At 34.3% G+C, this 19,615-nt stretch overlaps 1 protein-coding gene across 1 annotated transcript; it reads right to left on the bottom strand.

Annotated features, from left to right (window-relative positions):
* Positions 1-15,601: 15,601 nt before the first annotated feature.
* LOC145057206 (Plant VAMP (vesicle-associated membrane protein) family protein) lies at positions 15,602-18,412 on the bottom strand. Its single transcript, XM_079004986.1, has 7 exons — positions 17,987-18,412; positions 17,337-17,407; positions 17,107-17,188; positions 16,864-16,979; positions 16,642-16,758; positions 16,150-16,224; positions 15,602-15,998 (listed from the first exon to the last, which is right to left on the bottom strand). The coding sequence occupies exons 1-7, from the start codon at positions 18,045-18,047 to the stop codon at positions 15,822-15,824; spliced, it is 699 nt and encodes a 232-aa protein (XP_078861112.1). The 5' UTR covers positions 18,048-18,412; the 3' UTR covers positions 15,602-15,821.
* Positions 18,413-19,615: the final 1,203 nt, after the last annotated feature.

Raw genomic sequence — 19,615 nt, 5'->3', positions numbered from 1 at the left:
TCCTTGTTAGATAACCCTAATAGCCTCACTATATAAAGACCCCTTATGCCTCAAAAACGTGTACAAGCAACCTTCTAGGGTTTCACACGTTTTTGGGCAGCCTCTAACCTCTCTCCTCTTCATCCTCTTGCTTATGGTGTTTGTGAACCATTAGAGGAGTGACACTTGTGACTCTAAGCTTTCCAAGGTCAATTCAAGGAGGAATTGGATTGTTATTGCTACATAACAATCAAGGTATGTTCTTAAACCTATTTACATGTGAATTCTGATTTCCATATGCTAGAATTAGGGTTCAAGTCTTGGATTCAAAGTATGTACAATAGAGAAACCTAGATCCAAGCTTTAGGGTTTGTATGAGCACATAGGATGTCTTATGACCAAAAACCCATCAGTGGTATCAGAGCCTTGATTGGTTTCTATTGTATTGATGCTTGTTGTAACTAAAAATTTCGATTTTTTGCATTCTGGAGGCTGGACTCGCCGAGTCCATGGCTGAACTCGCCGAGTCCAAGGTGACTCGACGAGTCCAAGTCTGACTCGACGAGTCAACTCGTCAGAAGGAGGGTACTTCGGGATTTCTTGCTGTTTTTGCTTATGGATAGTTACCTTATCATGTTAAATCAATATTAATCCGATTATATGATATATTTGACTATATTTTTTGATCTAATTGAAGATATTTATCAATTAATAAGATAATTGTTTCCTTATAAGATAATTGATTAATTATTTTGAGTAATTTGATAAATTGTTTTGCAAGAAATCATCAAATATGGATAATTATGTGATTAAATGTTAATTTGAATTATTTGTTATTTGATCCTTGTTGTTATGAAAAGTTTCATATTTTGCCCTTTAGGTTTTATAGTTTAAATTTGAACCCAAAAGTTTTGTTGTTTTGAAATTTAAATAGTTGAAACCCTAATGTGTTGAAATGTTTCAAAACTTGCCCTCAAGTTTTGGAATTTAAAGGTTGATTAAAAGTTTAATTAGAAATGTTAAATTCTAAAACTCTAGTATTGTTTTGAAAAAGTTCAAATCACACCCTTATGGTTTTATTAATTAATTAAGGTGTATAATTAAAAGAGGTTTAATAAATCCATAAAAGTTTAGGTTAACCATTTAATAGAATTAAAAGTGTAATTGTTAAAGTTAACCACATAGTATTTTAAAAGTTATAAAATACACCCTATACTATATATAACATTAAAAGTCTAACATTATATATATGTATAACTAAAAGTCAGTCTTACCGTTAGTAGGCCTCATTCACGAAGCTGGTCTATAAGGGGTGTTTAAGGAAATTGCCTATAAAATGGCGATTGAATGGGTATCCACTCTTACCCACCGCACTCTTGACTAGTGGAGGGTCGTTAGCCGAACGGGTAGGATAGGACGAAACCTTCCATTATAAGTATAATGTATTACTAAAGTAACTAAATGTTTTCATAAAATTCCCAATCTTAGTTACTTAGGCAAAAGTGAATTGATGCAATTCCATGAAATTACACTTTGTGCCCTTGCGAAGACGTTAGTGGAGCGTGTGTGGTTAACCGGCACACTAAATGGGTCTAAGCAAAGGTAGCAAAGGGTGACTCAATGTTTGTCATAGTTCGGTGGAGCGTGTGTGGTTTACCGGCACATCGAATAGGTGACTGTAACATGTGAGGGCACCATGTGGTTTGCATGGTTATTCACACCCGCTTTGTGATCCTCGGCATCCCAGTCACAAACAAGAGGGGCATATCGAGATATAAACATGCCATTGAAAGTTCAATGTATCTCAAAGGATCTAGGAGTTTTCATAGATTTAAAACTTAAATTTCTTTTTCGTTTTTCATGGTGGAAATTAGTGAATCGTCATTCACTTACCTTCAAATATTCTGCAACTAGATTACGGCATCCCTTTTCTAGGTTGTAGCGTATTGTGTTGGGTCCTAGCCTTGGAATTTCATTTGGGTGATCTACCAAGGACTCAATCTATCAACTAACTTGAATTCGTTTTTCTCCCGTTTTGTAGATGTCAAAGTTCGACAACTATGGTCTTCTCAAATCCCGTGGAACAAGCATTCCACATGAAGATGATATTCCACGATTCGATCGAGGAACAAGAAATCATGCTTCACTTCCTCCTCCTCCTCCTATTGTTCTCCCCAACCCACAAGATCGAAGAATTGAAAGGTTCAATATCACTAAAGCCCTATTGGAAATGAAACATGAAGATGGTAAACCCGTGTGTGCCCACGTTCTAGGAATGAAATCACACATCGATAGGTTGAAAATGTTGGGTGTGTCATTCCCGAATGAGTTGGCTGTGAATTGGGTTTTGCAGTCACTTCCAGAATCATATAATGAGTTCAAAAGAAAGTATTATATGATGAATCATGATGACAACCTCATTGACCTAACTTACATGCTCATTGCTACTGAATCATAAATGATTTGGCGAAGCAATGGAGCGTATTTGTTGGGAGAGTCAACCGACCATACTTCCGAGGACGTTCTAGGAGAACCGACCTGCGTTTGCTGCCAAAAGAAAGGGCGTTGGATACAAGTCTGCCCAAAAAGCCTGAAGAGTCCAGAAGCTGGGAGAGTCAAAGAGTATGGCTGCGCTTCAGGTAAAATCCACTATCTAACTCCATTAAGTTCCTATTCATTAATTCTTAATACATAATGTAATAAGATTGCATTTGAATGTTTTACAGGATCGGTGAAAAGAAAGGAAGCTTGGTGAAAGAGCAAGATGAATCTAATCACAAGGAATGGATCTTGATCGCATGGACTTGAAGATTAGATTTTGATCTTAGATAGTTATGATAGAGTTGTTAGAAAATTTTCTTTTGAAATACATAGTTTTCAATGGATTTTGCATTGTAAGGACATATGTTTTCCGCTGCTTTTATAAATAAAATAAAATTTTTTGTTTGACTTATTTATTTATTTATTTCCTTGCAATGAAATCGTTATGAAAATTGGTGTTTGCATATTTCTACAACAAATGGATATGATTCTTATTTATGGTGTTTATGGAAAAGTCAAGAATTTACCAAATAGGGAGAGTTTTCTCATCGCCCAAGTTTCAATTGGACAGAAATTTGGAATCATGCAACTTGGTTGCACGATGAATGAGAAATTTCATATTTGGAAATTAGACCAATTCGTTGACAAAGTGTCAAGTGAAGGACTAGAAGATCGAGTACACAAAGTTGCGTGTTGATCAAGACCACCATAAGAGTAACAAAGACATTCGTCATGATTTACTAAAGGTTTAGTAAATATGATTATACTTACAAGATTAAGTGTAATTTTGAATTGATTAAAGGGTTTAGATCAATAGCAGAACGAATAAGAAGAATCAAGTAGGCAGAAAGATAAAAGTTTCTCCATTCTAAGAAGATGGGAGAGTACCTTTTATGCTTTATGATAGGTCTTAATGATTAAGAACCATATCTCAATTGATCCTCTAAGTGAGTCTTAGTACAATTGTATGTCTAAGAAGAGGAATCAAGAATTGAAGAAATGGTTAAATCAAGAAGTCAATCATACTTCGTTCCAATGATAAATCTTAAAGTTAAGATTGTGATAATGAGTGATAAGTATTAAGAAGGTTTGTAACTTTCATTAAATGTGGTAAAATTGTGATGTCTTGAATAAGACAAAGACCAACTTGGACCAATTTATGAAGTGTTTTGATAAAAGCTACACTAACTCTTGAATATTTGTTTGTCAAGAAATGTTTTGACAAGAGAATCGTATATGTCAAGGAGTCAGTGGGAGTCTTAATGGTCTTGAAAGGTTTCAAGAACAAATCAAATAAACCTTACCAATCATCACTAGCACACGAGTTGAGGTTGACAACATATCGTATTGACATTATTTTGATTATGTGCTGTTCCAATTGAGTTAATTATGCATATGAGTTCTATGAGTTCTCATCTTGAATGCATAAAAGGCAAGGCACCTTAATCAATGAAAGGTACATTGATAAGAAAGGGTGAGATGCTTAATTACTTGGAAGACGTGGTGGGCAGCTGTGCTACCATGAGGCAAGAAATCAAGATTAAGAAAGTTCGATCCATATGAGTTTGAATTTGTCGTAAACGTTGGTTTTGACAAATTCACATGGATAGGAACGTTTATACACTATTTAAATCTAAGTGTCATAAGATTTCCTCCTTCATGAAAATGATTGTGAGAAAATGCTTTCACTAAGAAAGATTTTAAGAAGATAGTGATTGTAAAATTGCATTCTCGAATTCAATTATGGTTACGGCATCCCTTTCCATAATTTGAATTGTGAGGTTTGGCAATTAGTCTTAATTGTTTAGACACACATATGAAATATCGAAGGCAAATGTGTATAAGTTCAAGAAACATTGATAAAAGATTATCAAAGCACTAAGTATTAGAAACATGAACTTAAGAAATTCAATAAGCATTGTTTTTTTCTGAAAGTTAAGATGTTTATGAATACATGTCGAAGCTAGTGGGAGCATAAGTGTTATGTTTTATAATAATCATCAAGATAGTGGGAGCATAAAAGTTATGATTTTATGATTATTAAGGAAAGTATTGCAAGATTAGCAATATTAATTATAGAAAACAAGAGTCATACTTTGCAAAGTTGCAATAATTGAAGAGTTGTTTTGCTATAATTAAGGGAGAGAATATTATGCTTCATTTCAAATCTAAAGGTTTAGGTTGAGAAATGTTAATAAAATTTAGTCAAAGGTACAAAGTGTGTTCTTAAAATTTCGATTATGATTACGGCATCCCTCTTCACAATTCGAATTTTGAGAACATAGCAAATAAAACATTATGCGTCGTGTCCCATACGCTTCGGGTATAGGATCGATTGCAAATGCTTTAATGTTTGACCATTTTCCAAATGTCTAGCACATTTAGAGGGAAAAAGGACTAGAATCGGTTTTGACTAAAAACAATTAAACAACTATCAAAGGACAATCCAAAGTTAGACGAGGATTGGTCGCTTGTGAATAGTTGGAAGTATAGTATTGGAAAATATGGAAATGTGTCCATATTGGATGGACCACATCGACATCATTACGAATAGATAAGATTCTATTAAGAATTAGTTGTCATATGGAAAATATGGAAGTGTGTCCATATTGGGAATTGAATATTGAGAAATCTATGACTAGATTAGAAACTTATATGCAAAAGGATGTTCAAAGAAAGTACTTTGAGTGAGAGACATCACATCTATGGAATTGTCTTGTAACAATCTCCGATAGAAGACTTTGTAATATCATTGGCAATGTCTTTGTGACTTTGGTGCAGTGACATTACGAAAGGATAGTTGCATAGAATGTTAGAATCTAGCATATTCTATAAGTAGCAAGAATTTGATATTCTTTAACTTATGAAAAACGGATTTGGAGTTGTGAAATGAGAAGGATTGGAAATGTATTCAATGAGATCTATTTCACAAAGTAAGAACCATAGGTAAACATTGTGTTCATGCTAGGAGCATGGGACATGTGTTGGAATTCAAATAAGAAGTTGATTACCCGAAATGACAAATAATGAGTAATCAATATGGTGATAAATAAAAGGCGTTTTATTTATACTCAAAGGTTTGAGGCCATATGGGATTAGTATTATTCTTGTGTTTCACTTTGCATGTTTTGACTTCCAGAATAATTGAGTTTATTAAGAATAATCGAATTATTCAAACGGGCCACAGTCGTTCATATGTTGGAAGTAGATATGAATGAAGATTGTCATGAATTGGTGTGTGGATTGTCTATAAGGTATTAGACATAAGCAAATGTTTGCTGCAACGTTCATGAGTGCTTATGAATATGATTTGAGCATTGGATCAAACCCACGCTCACTTGGATCACTCCATGAATTGTATCACGAGTGATTGGTGAGACGATAACATCTTATATTCTTGAAACCGAGATGTGTGAGTTGTATCTTGCGAATCGGTTGCACATTGATAATATGTAAACGCACTAGTAACTTGGTGTTATAAAACATATTGTTGTGTGTGATTCGGTGCGTGAGTGCAAGCGAGCATTGTATCAAAGTTTATCCGTTCCTTTTATTCAAAGTAGAATAAAAGCGATATCTTTGGGCCCCTCGATGGTTTAGTGATGACAAACATAAATGCTCGGCCGGGCTAGGGCTAATTTGATTTGTTCAATTAGTCAGTCGTCATAAATCGGAAATCGAGACATAGTACAAAGAGAATGATTTGAAATCATATCTCATTTGATATCTAGAATGGAGGAATATATGATCCCTTATCTAAGGACACGCGTATTTGATATGATCAGAGTTGACAGCGGCTTTGGAAAGCTACGATTGCAGATTGGGATCTGAAGTCATACGCAGAATAGTTATTAGACTTATCCAAGTGGGAGACTGTTGGATTAGTGTCTAAGTCCATAACTATTTTGGTATGTACTTGACCCGATGGTGCATGGTCCTTTTGGGTTGCCTTCACCAAAGCAACTTGATAGGATGAATTATGGAGAGAAAGGATTAAATATGATTTATTAATATATTATGAGAATAATATATTAAAGGAGAAATCATATTGTTTAATTAATATTAGTCAATAATTAATTGGTAATTAGTTTTGTGACTAAAAGAGATTAATTAAACTTAAGGGACTGGAATTGTAATTATAAGATAATTGCAATTAGGGCCATGGATTGCCTTTTATTATAAGGTGGACGAATTCTAATGGGGAAGCCCATATGAAGTCGTCCAAGGCTTTAAGAAAAGGGCTCCATGGGTTGCTTAGGGCTTAAGCAACCAAATTAGGGTTTCCTTGTTAGATAACCCTAATAGCCTCACTATATAAAGACCCCTTATGCCTCAAAAACGTGTACAAGCAACCTTCTAGGGTTTCACACGTTTTTGGGCAGCCTCTAACCTCTCTCCTCTTCATCCTCTTGCTTATGGTGTTTGTGAACCATTAGAGGAGTGACACTTGTGACTCTAAGCTTTCCAAGGTCAATTCAAGGAGGAATTGGATTGTTATTGCTACATAACAATCAAGGTATGTTCTTAAACCTATTTACATGTGAATTCTGATTTCCATATGCTAGAATTAGGGTTCAAGTCTTGGATTCAAAGTATGTACAATAGAGAAACCTAGATCCAAGCTTTAGGGTTTGTATGAGCACATAGGATGTCTTATGACCAAAAACCCATCAGTTGGTTCCCATTTCCATTTGCATTCCCAACTCCACTTTGGGTTCTTGTCATTTCAATCTATACACTAATTCATAAGTTCGGTGCGAAACGACGAGAATTAAGATATGAAAGATTTTATTTACGACCGACGTGTAAATCTCCCTATTACTTCGAAAATTTATATGTCAGTTTTAATACCGTAATTAAACATTTAGAAATCTGAACACATAAAATTTCCTAGATCCAGTCAGCAACAGACCATAGATTCGTTCAGACATTTAGCATCATAAAACATCATAAATCATTTACCACATAAAAAGCACGTTAGGAATTTTCCCTAAATAAGCTAGTGCTTGTGTCTATTCAGGTGCATTACCTAAATTTCATTAGACACACTCCTCACAATCATTGCTTAGAATTCTAAGTTTAAGTCTAGAAAATAAATCCATATTCCTAGTTCGCTTAAACTAATGCTCTGATACCAACTGTGACATCCCCATTTTTCACGGCCAGAAAAAAACAATTTTGTTTATGCTTTATAAAAATCAGAGTACCTCTTTTAATAAAAATGTTGCGGAATTTCTTCCTAGTAAAACATGATAAGTACGTTATCAAAACATTTCCGAAGAAAAATATTTTTATTCATTTTAAAACATTTGAGATGTCATCGTCAATGCAGAAACATAAGCATAAACAGAATCTACATTTAGTTACACTAGTGATCTACATTTCTTTTAAATCTCTCAGTGTAAGTAGCTTCGTATCGTCACCTATGATACAAATAAGCTGGAGTGGGTCAGGTTGGGAAACCTGATGTTCAACCCTCAATAATATAATTATTATGTTTAAACAATTAAACAATCAACCCAATTACCCTTCCCCATTTTCTTCTTTATTATACCCTAAAGAATTATCATAAGGGTCATCTCCTATATCATATTTACCTCTCATCTCTTTACATCACATTCCCTTATATGTTCGTTCCTAAGGCATGAATACATAGTTACAACATCGCATGAACTCGTAATTCATGGTAAGAGTATCATCACATGAATATGCAGTCAAAACCTAACATGGACTCATAATTCATCACCTACAGTTTATAAATCTGCTGGTGTTTCCACAGGTTGTCTAGAATAGTCTGTGGTCGTCATCTATACTTTGGTAGATGACTACATCTCCATATTACCGGACAAGGTTTTGGTATCCTACATCACCGATTCATCACCACCTATCTATCCTCACCTAACTGTCATCACCTTCCTATCATCACCTATCTCTCATCATTTTATTTCATCACACACCAACTATTTCATCTACCCATGTTTTATCCCAACATATTTGTAGATATAAAATACATATATACAGTTTAAATCATTTAAAGCGTGTATAAAAATCTTTCACCCAGCATAGAGAAGTATTCAGACAGTATGCACACATAGCACGTAGTTTATATAAAATACTTGATATCTATGTGTAAGATGAAAGTAGCTATGCACTCACCTGATTAGGTGGTGACTCGGTACTCGGACAACGCTTCGTTACTCTTAAAACAATTTTCCCTCGACAAAACCTAGTATAAAAACCACTAGGGTTTAGTCTGACGTTAACAACGACTAATTAATAGTCTAACTATTATTATTATTATATAAGCGCGACACAATACTTTTCACCCACTATATACAGACGAGGCCAGACATGGAACATCGGAGGGCAAGATCATTTCGGCATAAAAACACTTCTGAATCCAGCAACCCAAGCGGCCCTCCAAACCGGAACCCCCGTACCGCGAGTGGTTAAAAAGATATTATAACGACGCTTAAATAACCCATAATAATAGCCTAAATAGTTATTATAAGCTTCTAATAACGATACTATATTAAAACATAAGCTATACTAGAGGTAGGGTAGGTATAACTCACTTACAGCGGGTTTCCTTGGAAACGGGGCTCCGCCGGAGCAGAGTTTCTGAGCCAAAGGCTCTTCTTTTCGGAGCCTTCTGGCACTCTGGGGCTTCCGCCTCTTGCTAGGGGGTTCCTTAGGCTTTTTTTTTTTTTTTTTGGGGGGGGGGGGGGTGGGAGGTTTAGAAAGAGTTTCTAGAGAGATAAATAATGGGTGAAGGTGTGAGGTTGAGGGTTGCCTCGACACCTCTATTTATAGTGCTCCTGGAGCGTCACCACGTCGTGGTGTTGCGTAGGCTCCAAGGCTTCGCCTGGTGCTGACACGTGGCGACGCACACAGGGTGGAAATCAACCGATTTTCAAAAATTCATAACTTTCGCATACGAACTCCGTTTTCGACGTTATCTTTTTCCACACGTAGGTAAAAACAAGATCTACAACTTTCATTTAGACTCCGTCAGCTAGTTCTCTACCGATCTTAAATTTAACAGTAGGAGGAGATTAGACTGTTAAATGACCGCGAAGAATTCGTAACTCCTTCATACGGACTCCGTTTTCGTCTGTCTTTTTACCGTTGAGTTACTATTAAGGAGATCTTCAACTCTAATTTAGGTCGCGTAAGCCAAAAACCGCTCGAACTAAAATTCGAGTTTCGGGCCGTGCACTGCTAAGCCAAATCTTAGAAAATTCATAACTTCCTCATACGAAGTCAGATTTGGACGTTCTTTTTATGGATGCTCTCGGTTTAACATATACTATGACTTTCATTTAGATTACTAAGGCCAAAAATTTATGTATCGTAAATTCACTATTTACCAAGGTTGCAGAAAACGTTAGACCTTAGCTAGTTGGTGGACTGGGGTCTAGGGATTAATCGGTTAGGCGGCGATTAATCGGGGACCATTAATTGTTAAGAAAATATATAAAAAATTATAAATCTAACTTTAATCGTAAGAATATAAATAAATAAGCATAAAAGTTTAATAATATGTTTAAAAAGCACAACAATTTATCATCCAATTAATAAGAAAAGTTATTCAAATTTTAATATATGTTAAGAAAAGAAGTAAATTTTGGTATTTGTATATTTGAAAACATAGAAATTTTGAAAATTTTGGAGAAAAACTTTAAAATTTATTTATTTTAATTTTTTTTATATATTAGTTGAACATTGAAATACTATGAACTTTTGAAATTTTGGTTTAATATTTAAAATGTGAAAATTTGAAAATTTTGGCCGATTAGGCCGCCTAGGACCGATTAGACCCGTCTAGCTCCGACTTTGACCCCCTTTGACCAAAACCGATTAAGCCAACCGGTTAGCATTAATCATATTCGGTTGAAGACCGCCTAGCGATTAATCCCCGATTAATCGGCCGCCTAGACCGATTTTTACAACACTGCTATTTACGCTTCCCGGTGTCGTGCCGGTTTTGCCGTAAACCTTCGACAGACCATAACTTATTCGCTATAACTCGGATTTCGGCGTTATTTATATGTACGGAAACCTTGAGACGTATTCTACAAATTTGTTTAGACTATTTATTCTAAATTATATTTTTCCAAAAAGTCATTTTCGACACTTATTGCCTCTAAATTGACTAGCCCGGATCTACGGGAGTTACAATTATCTCCCCATTAGGATGATTACGTCCGGGAATCACCAACTAAACAGAGTTGTATAATGATTCCATACGTTATCTCTTCATCCTAGGTAATAATTGTATCTTATATGTTGCTTCAAACGAGTATCTAACTCTCGGACTCCTTGACTGCAAGCGGTGCTCGAACTTGCACCTGCTCGTTAGACTCCAAACTATGACATTCGAGTCACGATCTCGATCCTTGATGGAGACTCCTTCTTCTTCTTATCAAACTTAAGACAAGCTCATCTATTACTAGAACGTACCGATGTGTCATATTCTAATGACCTCTCATCATGTGCTTAAACTCAAATCTCATAGAGTTAAATTCCAGAACAGACTATACCATCATTCATGTTCTAATGTGACATTAGTTTAGTACAAATATCGTTAAATCTATTTAAAATAGTAATATAAATGGGTGTTTAGTTGTTTATATAACTATAAGGTCATTAAGTAATTATGGAGGGTAGTTTTTGAAAATTCAATTAGTATAAATAAGAGTCTCTAGCTCTCATATTTTTTGCACCATTCTCTTGATTCAAAAGTCTTTCTCTTCTTATCCTCCGAGCATTTCGGTCCCTCGTGATTCGATTTCTCTTTCTGTAGTTTTAGTATAGTAAGGTGAGTGCTGAAGCGCTGCATAAATCTTTCTTAGAAAGATTCAACGACGAAGTTCTGCCCCTGCAGAGTCCGACTCCTAGCTAAAATCCCATTGAAAGTAAGTTATGCTTACCCTATTTTAAATATAGTTTATATTTAAAATTAGTATTGTTATTATGAACTTATAATAAATATTTGAGCTATTATTATGACTTATACATGTGTCGTTATAATATCTTTTTAACTACCCGCGGTATGGAGAATCTGGTTTAAAGGGTCGCGTAGGGTTGTTGGATTTCAGAAGTGCTATATGCCAAAATGATCCTGCCCTCCGGTGTTTTTTGTCTGGCCACTGTCTGTACATAGTGGTTGGAAAGTATTGTTTAAACACTTATATAATAATAATAATAATAATAATAATAATAATAATAATAATAATAATAATAAGACTAATAATTAGTCACGGTAAATATTAGACTAAAATCTAGTGGTAATAATACTAGGTTTCGTCGAAATAAGTTATTTTAAAGTAAACGAAGCGCTGTCCGAGTACCGAGTCACCACCTTATCAAGTGAGTGCATTGTTACTTTTCATCTTACACATAGATATGAAGTATTTTATATAAACTACATGCTATGTGTGCATATTATCTGAATACTTGCTGTCTATGCTGGATGAACGATTTTATACATGTTTTAAATGATTTAAACTGTATATGTATTTTATATCTACGATAATGTTTGGGTAAAACATGGGTAGATGTAATATGAGTTGGATGATGAGTTGAGAGGTGTTATAGACCACGAGGTGAGGGTGAGGGGTGGACGATGTGAGAAGCCTTTTCCCAAACGATGGCCCCGTCATTCAGCAGAGTATGGATGACAACCACGAACTATTCTAGACAGTCCAGTGGAACACTAGCAGGCTCGCAACCTGTAAGTGTTGTGAACGATGTGTTCACCCGGTGTACTTTAAACCTTGGTGATCATGCAGACTTGATGCCTAAACCCTGGTGATCATGCATACTTGATGCCTAAACCTTGGTGATCATGCAGACTTGATGCCTAAACCCTGGCGACTATCCAGACTCAGTGCCCATTATGTAAACCATGGCAACGATGGACTTCATGCCAATTCCTTAGGATGATCCTTAAGAATGAATGAACGAGAGATAACTGATTCTTAAGGTAGATCCTTAAGAATAAAGAAGATAATGGGGATGGATGATTGGGTTGATTGTTTGATTGTTTAAACATAATAATTATATTATTGTGGGTTGAAAACCCTATGTACTCACCAAGTTTCCCAACCTGACCCACTCAGTTTATTTATATCACAGATGTCGATATGAAGTTACATTACACTGAGAGATTAAGGAGATATAAATCACTAGTGATAATGAATGTAAGTTCTGTTTATGTTTATGTTTATGTATCGACGATAACATCCCAAATGTTTTAAAATGAATAAAAATACATTTCTTCATAAATGCTTTGATAACGTATTTATCATGTTTTACTGGGAACAAATTCCGCAACATTTTTATTGAAAAAAGGTACTCTGATTTTTATAAAGCATAAACAAAACCGGTCTTTTTTGCCGTGAAAATGGGGATGTCATAGGTTCGGTTTCCAGTTCTCCATTTATTACTAAATCGGTTTCAATTTTTTTGGTTCTCAATCCGGTTTGTTTCGGGTTTAGACCGATGTTCATCCATAATTAAAAGTACAAACTACCCATCCAAATATAAAGAAACATGATAGTCCTATGCAAATACTAGTAAAAGGGGCATAATTGAAATGTTATATCAAAAGTGTTTAAAGTCAAAATGAATGGTAACATATCAGTTGTTGATATATAATTGTAACAATGGAAACAAGGTCGAGTTAAGAACTATAAATCGTCTACACATCTATAAATCATCTACAATTTACACTTTACGGACATACTGCTATGTCTTCCCCATGACGTCATTCCCATCTTCCATGAATATCTCTCACTCTTCCATGAATATGCATCGCCAATGCAAAACCAACATATTCTAGCTACTCACGTATTGTCTGCCTCAATATCATTTGTAATTACTCAACATACGCACAAACTGCTTCTTCCATTCCATTCCATATAAACGAGTAAACATGTCTAAAAATTACCCAAACAATACCTTTTCGGTTGGATACACATTGGTTAACCTCCTAACTTCACGGGGATGATAACAAATGTCATGATTGTTTGAGTTGACAATTATGAAGCTAATGATACGCGAAGTTTTAAGAGACCATTCGTTTATATATTGTTTAACCGATCCTCTTTTGAACACACATATTTATGTTGGAAAGATTAGTACTTTTATTAAGATTACTTGAGAAGAAAATGAGTCGTTTGATAGTTGTTGATTGAGTTAGTGCGGACTAAGTTGGAACTTCTTATTGAGTCTACATCTGGCTGAAACCATGTTGTTTGATTATATATCTGACTGAATTGTGAATGATGAAAAATGATCATATTACCCTTATGTTGGCTATTGTGTTGGAGTGTTGAAGTCTTATTTTAATCGCTCAAAAACGTTCGTTATGTTTTATAACATGTAAACACAAACATAAATACACATGCTCATCTCCTTACATTTTCAAGTACCGGAGTCCATCTTTTTCCCAAATAATAAAATCTTAGAACAATAAAAAGTCAGATGTGTTTTCTAGTTTCTATACCAGAAAATCGTGACCAAATTGTGGGTATAGACTATGGATTAATTATGGATGTTATTAACACATAGAAACTTACACTTGTATTACTGCTCATCACTGAAAAAGAGGACTAGACACAAGACAAGTAAAGATTATGCTATGTTTTTTTTATCTTTGTGCACATAACTAGAAAACTAACAGGCTCTACGAATTTATGCTCTAATTAAGTTGTAAGAGTACCTAAAAGTTTAGTTCAGTTGAAACCATGTGAATCCATTTATAAATACATGTTTCTTCCCATGCTGCTGCTTTTCCAGATTTAATCCTTCTAGTACAACCATTATTATCAAGATCACTTGTTGAATACCTTGTGCTACTGTTCCTATCAAACACAAAGTTTCTTGAATTCACACAATTTGGATTTGTGGATGTTGGATGTGTGTGTGTGTGAGAGAGAGAGAGAGAGATGTCCTTTCTTATTTTTTAATTACAAAAATAGATAAATAAGTATTGAAATTTTAAAAAAAATTAAATAAAAACGGGAGATAAATACGTCAAGGGTATTATAGTCATTTCAGTTATTTCGAGAGACCAAAACCGCAAGCAAACTTGTTCAAAATGACCATCAATCCAAAAATTCAGTGGTTTAAATATTTTTTTTTTGAAAAAAATGCATACCACATGAACCATTTTTGAAGTTTTGTCTATTTTAAATGAATGAGATGTTTTTATTTTAATTAAATATTACATAATATTTTAAGATTACTTGTTTTAAATAAAGAAATAAATAAATAGTGAGGTGAAAGTTATTTTGGGGTGTTAATGGTGTGTATTTCCTATGGTAAGTCATGGGGAAGTGTGATAGTATGGCGTTGACCCGACACAATTTTTAGAGTAGTGAGGTGATAGTTACGTCTCATAGCCTTATGTCATTTTATATATATCAACTAGATTTATTAAATCTTATTTTTTATCGGTTAACATCTAACTTTTCAGCTAGCATGCAATAATATAACTCTTCAATTATTCTGTCAAATATAGCCTTAGACTCTATTCGACGCGCATGAAGTAACTTATTTTTTTCGAGTTTATTAAAATTTAGTGTTTGGTGAGACCATAAAAATAATTTACCGAAACTTTCAAAGTAACTTATAAATTTGTTTTCCATAAGTTATTTAAGATACCTTATTGATATACTAACTTATACACTAAGGTGTTTTTGTTTTGGAAGTGGTTAAATGTCTTTTGTCTTTTTTCAAGTTTGCGGAAGAAGACGTGCACTTGCAAAACGTCTACCCGCCAGAAGGGAAAAGTGCTCAAAAAGTACTTTTGTAGAAAAACAAACGAGACCTAAATTTTCAGTTAGTACGTCAAACATAACATTCTACTTTTCCAGGTAAAAATGTATATATAAAAAAAACAAATTATGAGAATGTATATATTCTTTTTGTTTCAACGGAATGTTCTATTACTTTTTATTTTTGGCGTGGTGTGTAAGTGTGCATTACAGCTTTTCTTCTAACATAAATAAACATTTTCATAATAGTTATTGAAAATTCAAACTTTAGCATATAAAAGACATACAAAAAGATAAGCTCAATAAAGCCGGCGTTCATTTACGTGTTGACAAAAGTACCAACAAACAATGTTGCAATTTGCAATGGTCCATGTACAAAGATAACAGGAAAAATATAAAAAAAAGATAAAGGAATCAGCTTTTGGAAAAAGTTTTTGTTTTTTAAGAACAAACAAAATTAAAAAAATCATCATGATCCATCATTTTTGTAGATTTCAAAAGAAAGAGTGACCGGAATTATTCTGTTATGGAAGGGGATGGTGGTTGTGGTGGTGGCGGTGATGTAGGTGAAGCCATAGCCAGCTTTAAAATAAACCCAACCAGTATCCCAATGATTCCAGCAACTATCGCCAGTTTTAACGAGAATCCACTTGCTGCTGGAGCTGGTTTTTGGTTCTTTTTCTTTAGCATTTCCTATTACAAAACCAAATTAATATGATTAGTTTGTTATTCAAATACAATAATTTAAGGTTTGGAAATAAAACAGTAGCTTATTTGACAATTAATAAATTAGGGTTCAGTGAAATAACGAATTTAAAAGTTGAGGGTAAAGATGTAAATTTACCAGTTCTTGTTGCAGCTGGGTTGCTTCTCTCACAGCTGAATCCCTAGCAGCTCTTGCAGTCTGAATTGCTTGATTCTGCATTTAAAGAAAAGAAAGGAATGGAATCTGCATAAATGCAATCATACTTTCTCCCAAAATCTTTGGTTTTAGCGTTTAAAATGTTTTGGAAATAAATGGAATCGGAATCGGAATCGGAATATGACCTTTGATGCATTTGTTTGGCACAATTAAAATTAGATAACTTTATGTTTCTAATAGTTAGATAATTTTGTTGATTTTCTATTTAACTTATTTTAATAGAAGGGTATTTTGGTCTTTTATAAAAGAAAACAAAGATTCCATCTTCCCATCTGAATTGTGAAATCGATCAATCATGAAGGATTTTACATTAGATTTTGTCCATATGACAACCAAACACGTCATGGAATGGAATCACGCATTCCAATACTATTGGAATCAGCAAAGTGGAAAAGGAATTTCTATTGAACTCACAGAGTTTGGATCGGAATTCTGTTTGGGAGTATCACCGGAATTGTTATTCCCCTGAAGAGCGATATAGACGACCTTAAGCTTGCATTCCTCTAAGTGTTTACCAGGTTCCTTACTAAACTGAATTTGGAACAATTACAACATTTAACTGTGTCATTTATCATTTCAAAAATGGAGCTGCATTATAAAAAAATGAACATATTCTTGAATTAAATATATTCTTACAGTATTTGCAGGAAGCTCTTCAGTGTCAGTGATTGAGGGCACAGGGGTGCTTTGTAGAAGAAATTTATCTTTGCATAGCATATCTGGAGGGTACTCAAGTTGTGGTTGAAGGGTAACTAAATTTACATCAATAACTTGAAGTTAGAAGGCTTGTAATTTACTAAATCAAGATCTTAATTATTAATTTATAGCCTTAAAAGTTAAAATGGTGTAAATAGTAGCAGCATCATCAGTATTCAATACCTCTTATGACACTTGTATCCCTGGGCTGTATAACACCAGTATTTGGTCGTACAAAGTATTTCTTGGGTGAAGTAGTTTTGACCTAGAAAAAAACAAAGAAAAGGAAGAAAAATTATATTGGTGAATGCATCATGAGCTATGTTTGAAATTACATCCGAACGCTGTGTGAACATGAAACAGATAAACAGAGCAACCAGAATAACTTCAAGTAATTCAGGGCAAAAGCATACCTTAAAGGCAACATATTTGTCTGTGGCATTAGAGACTTTCAAATCGCAATGGCTTGCTTTCTCCAGCTCAACTGTTAAATTAATGCTTAAGCAATCAGAATCAATATCAAATAGATATAAAGTAATCGGTGCATAAGAAGCATGGATATATGTACGATCGTTAGCTTTTCCCCTAAAATGTAATCTTATGCTGTTATGCGCATCATGAACATGTAATAACCAGATTAGATCTCAACAAAATTCAACAGAAATTGGTGTTTTTCTACTCATTCTCTCCTACATTGCACAGATTTCCTCAAAAAAAAAAAAAAAAACATCATTAGTTGAATTTTTCCGCATCTACAACTCTGCAAAGCGACAGGTTGAACACATTAAGACTAGCACGTTCTTCGCATTCAATATCACTGACGCTAATAAAAAATTCTGGATACTCAAATAATAAGCAAACATATCATGGCTGATCTATTCGGACCTAAACGAAAACAATTTATCGAACTCAATCTGAATCAAAATTTGGATTTCTAAACCGCTTCACCAACAATTGAACATACAATATATCAGGGATAAAACATTAAATTAATAAACAACGCAACGAGGAAGAAAATATCAACAGAATCAAATGCACTAACATCTATGCAAATTATTCTTACATTGAAACCTGAGCTCTTCAGGATCGACAGTGATTAATTTGTTACCGCTAGCGCTAGTCATTGGTGCTAAGATCAACGCGTAAAGGTGAAAAATGATGTAATCTCTCTTCCGTTAAATTAACACGGCGGCGGCCAAAATGCAACAACACGACCTGTCATGAATTGACGATCGGAAAACAAACGGTGTTCTGGATCCGAAAAAGAAATGAAGTGAAATGTTTTTACTCTCTTCCGATTATCAGGTACAATAGGAAGAGGAAATGAGAATTGAGGATCAGATTATTGATTGAATTTGGTACGAACAGGTGTCGTGGTGGTTGATGGTGTTGGTGGATAAAGCACTGCGCAACCTTCGGAAACGGAATCTCTCCTCCGGTCACGGTGTGTGTAAGTTAGAGCGCGCATCTATCTGACAAGAGTATGTACTTCAGGGGGTCGGAAGGTACGAATCACCAAACATATGGTCATAAATTACAAGAACAGTCCCTATATTATGTACTTAGTATTTATATACCCCTTTACTTTGAATTTTATGCAATCTTAGCCATTTTAATCTATTTTCTTTATTAGATACCCATGTTACATGAATAATTTCTACCAAAGAGCTCCAATCTTTGTGTCTCACTTGAAACAATATTTTTTTTAAAAAGAAAAGGTGCTAATATTTACACTTACTAAATTATGCAAAAAAAAAATGTAATGGTTACTTTTATCCATTGAGGCTTTTTAATATTTCAAACTTGTGTTGGCTATTACATAGGAGCATGTGTTGATTAGTTAATGTTAGAAAGGGACAATCACAATCTTTATCAAATTGTCGTATATGAACCATGTGATCGGCATCAACTTTTTTCTATTCATCAATGATTTGATAATTGGCATTTTAATCTAAGAGTTGCAATATTTATGAACGTTCAATTCTTTGGTCATAGAAACCTTAAAAGAGTTGATGAATACATTACCGGTTGTCCTTTTACATTTTCTATTGGAATATGTTCCATGTGTATGACACATTTGTAATTTTACATGTACATTGTCATGATTAAACAAACTTCTTGTCCCTTGGATAATCAGGTATGAACGTTCAATTCTTTGGAATATGTTTCAAATTTTATATTTGTACTTAGTCTAATATGTGTAAAATTTAATAGGTATGGATTAATTATATATAAAAAAAACAGGTGGGGGGGGGGGGGTGGGGGGGAGGGAGGGGGGACAACCCCTTCTAACCGTAAAGAAGCTAAGATTGATGGTACTAGCATAATAGTTATCTCATATTTTAATCCACTTACTTCTACAATTATTAGGTCACACAACTTAGTCTTGTTTTATGTGGTATTCTCATGTTACAACTTTGGTGCTAATTTGATCGATCCATAATGGACCGGTTAAACATTTCATTAGGGAGTTTGGTGTTGACTTGATATTTTTTAACAATTGAACCAAATATTTTTGGGAAATAATTATATGAACTAATATGACTTGGTCAACACAATGCACATGCCAATGGGTTTGTTTCATTTATATCTCTTGACTTTGTTGCTTTTGTACAAGCATACCTAACTTATTTATTTTTTTGGAACAACCTAAATATATTAAAAATCATGAGCTACGGAGAAGATAGAAACC

Source organism: Lactuca serriola, chromosome 6, assembly GCF_051521515.1.
Source record: "Lactuca serriola cultivar US96UC23 chromosome 6, Lser_US96UC23_V15, whole genome shotgun sequence".
Lineage (NCBI taxonomy): Eukaryota > Viridiplantae > Streptophyta > Magnoliopsida > Asterales > Asteraceae > Lactuca > Lactuca serriola.
This window is presented reverse-complemented; position numbering and strand designations above follow the sequence as displayed.

What these genes read in the sequence shown, in the direction of transcription:
- LOC145057206 (XM_079004986.1), bottom strand. Translation starts at nt 18,047, where the DNA reads ATGACTAGCGCTAGCGGTAACAAATTAATCACTGTCGATCCTGAAGAG. An exon ending in GGATACAAGTGTCATAAGAG is followed by an intron (nt 16,980 to 17,106) that starts GTATTGAATACT and finishes ATGTAAATTTAG; the next exon opens with TTACCCTTCAACCACAACTT. An exon ending in CCCAGCTGCAACAAGAACTG is followed by an intron (nt 15,999 to 16,149) that starts GTAAATTTACAT and finishes GTTTTGTAATAG; the next exon opens with GAAATGCTAAAGAAAAAGAA.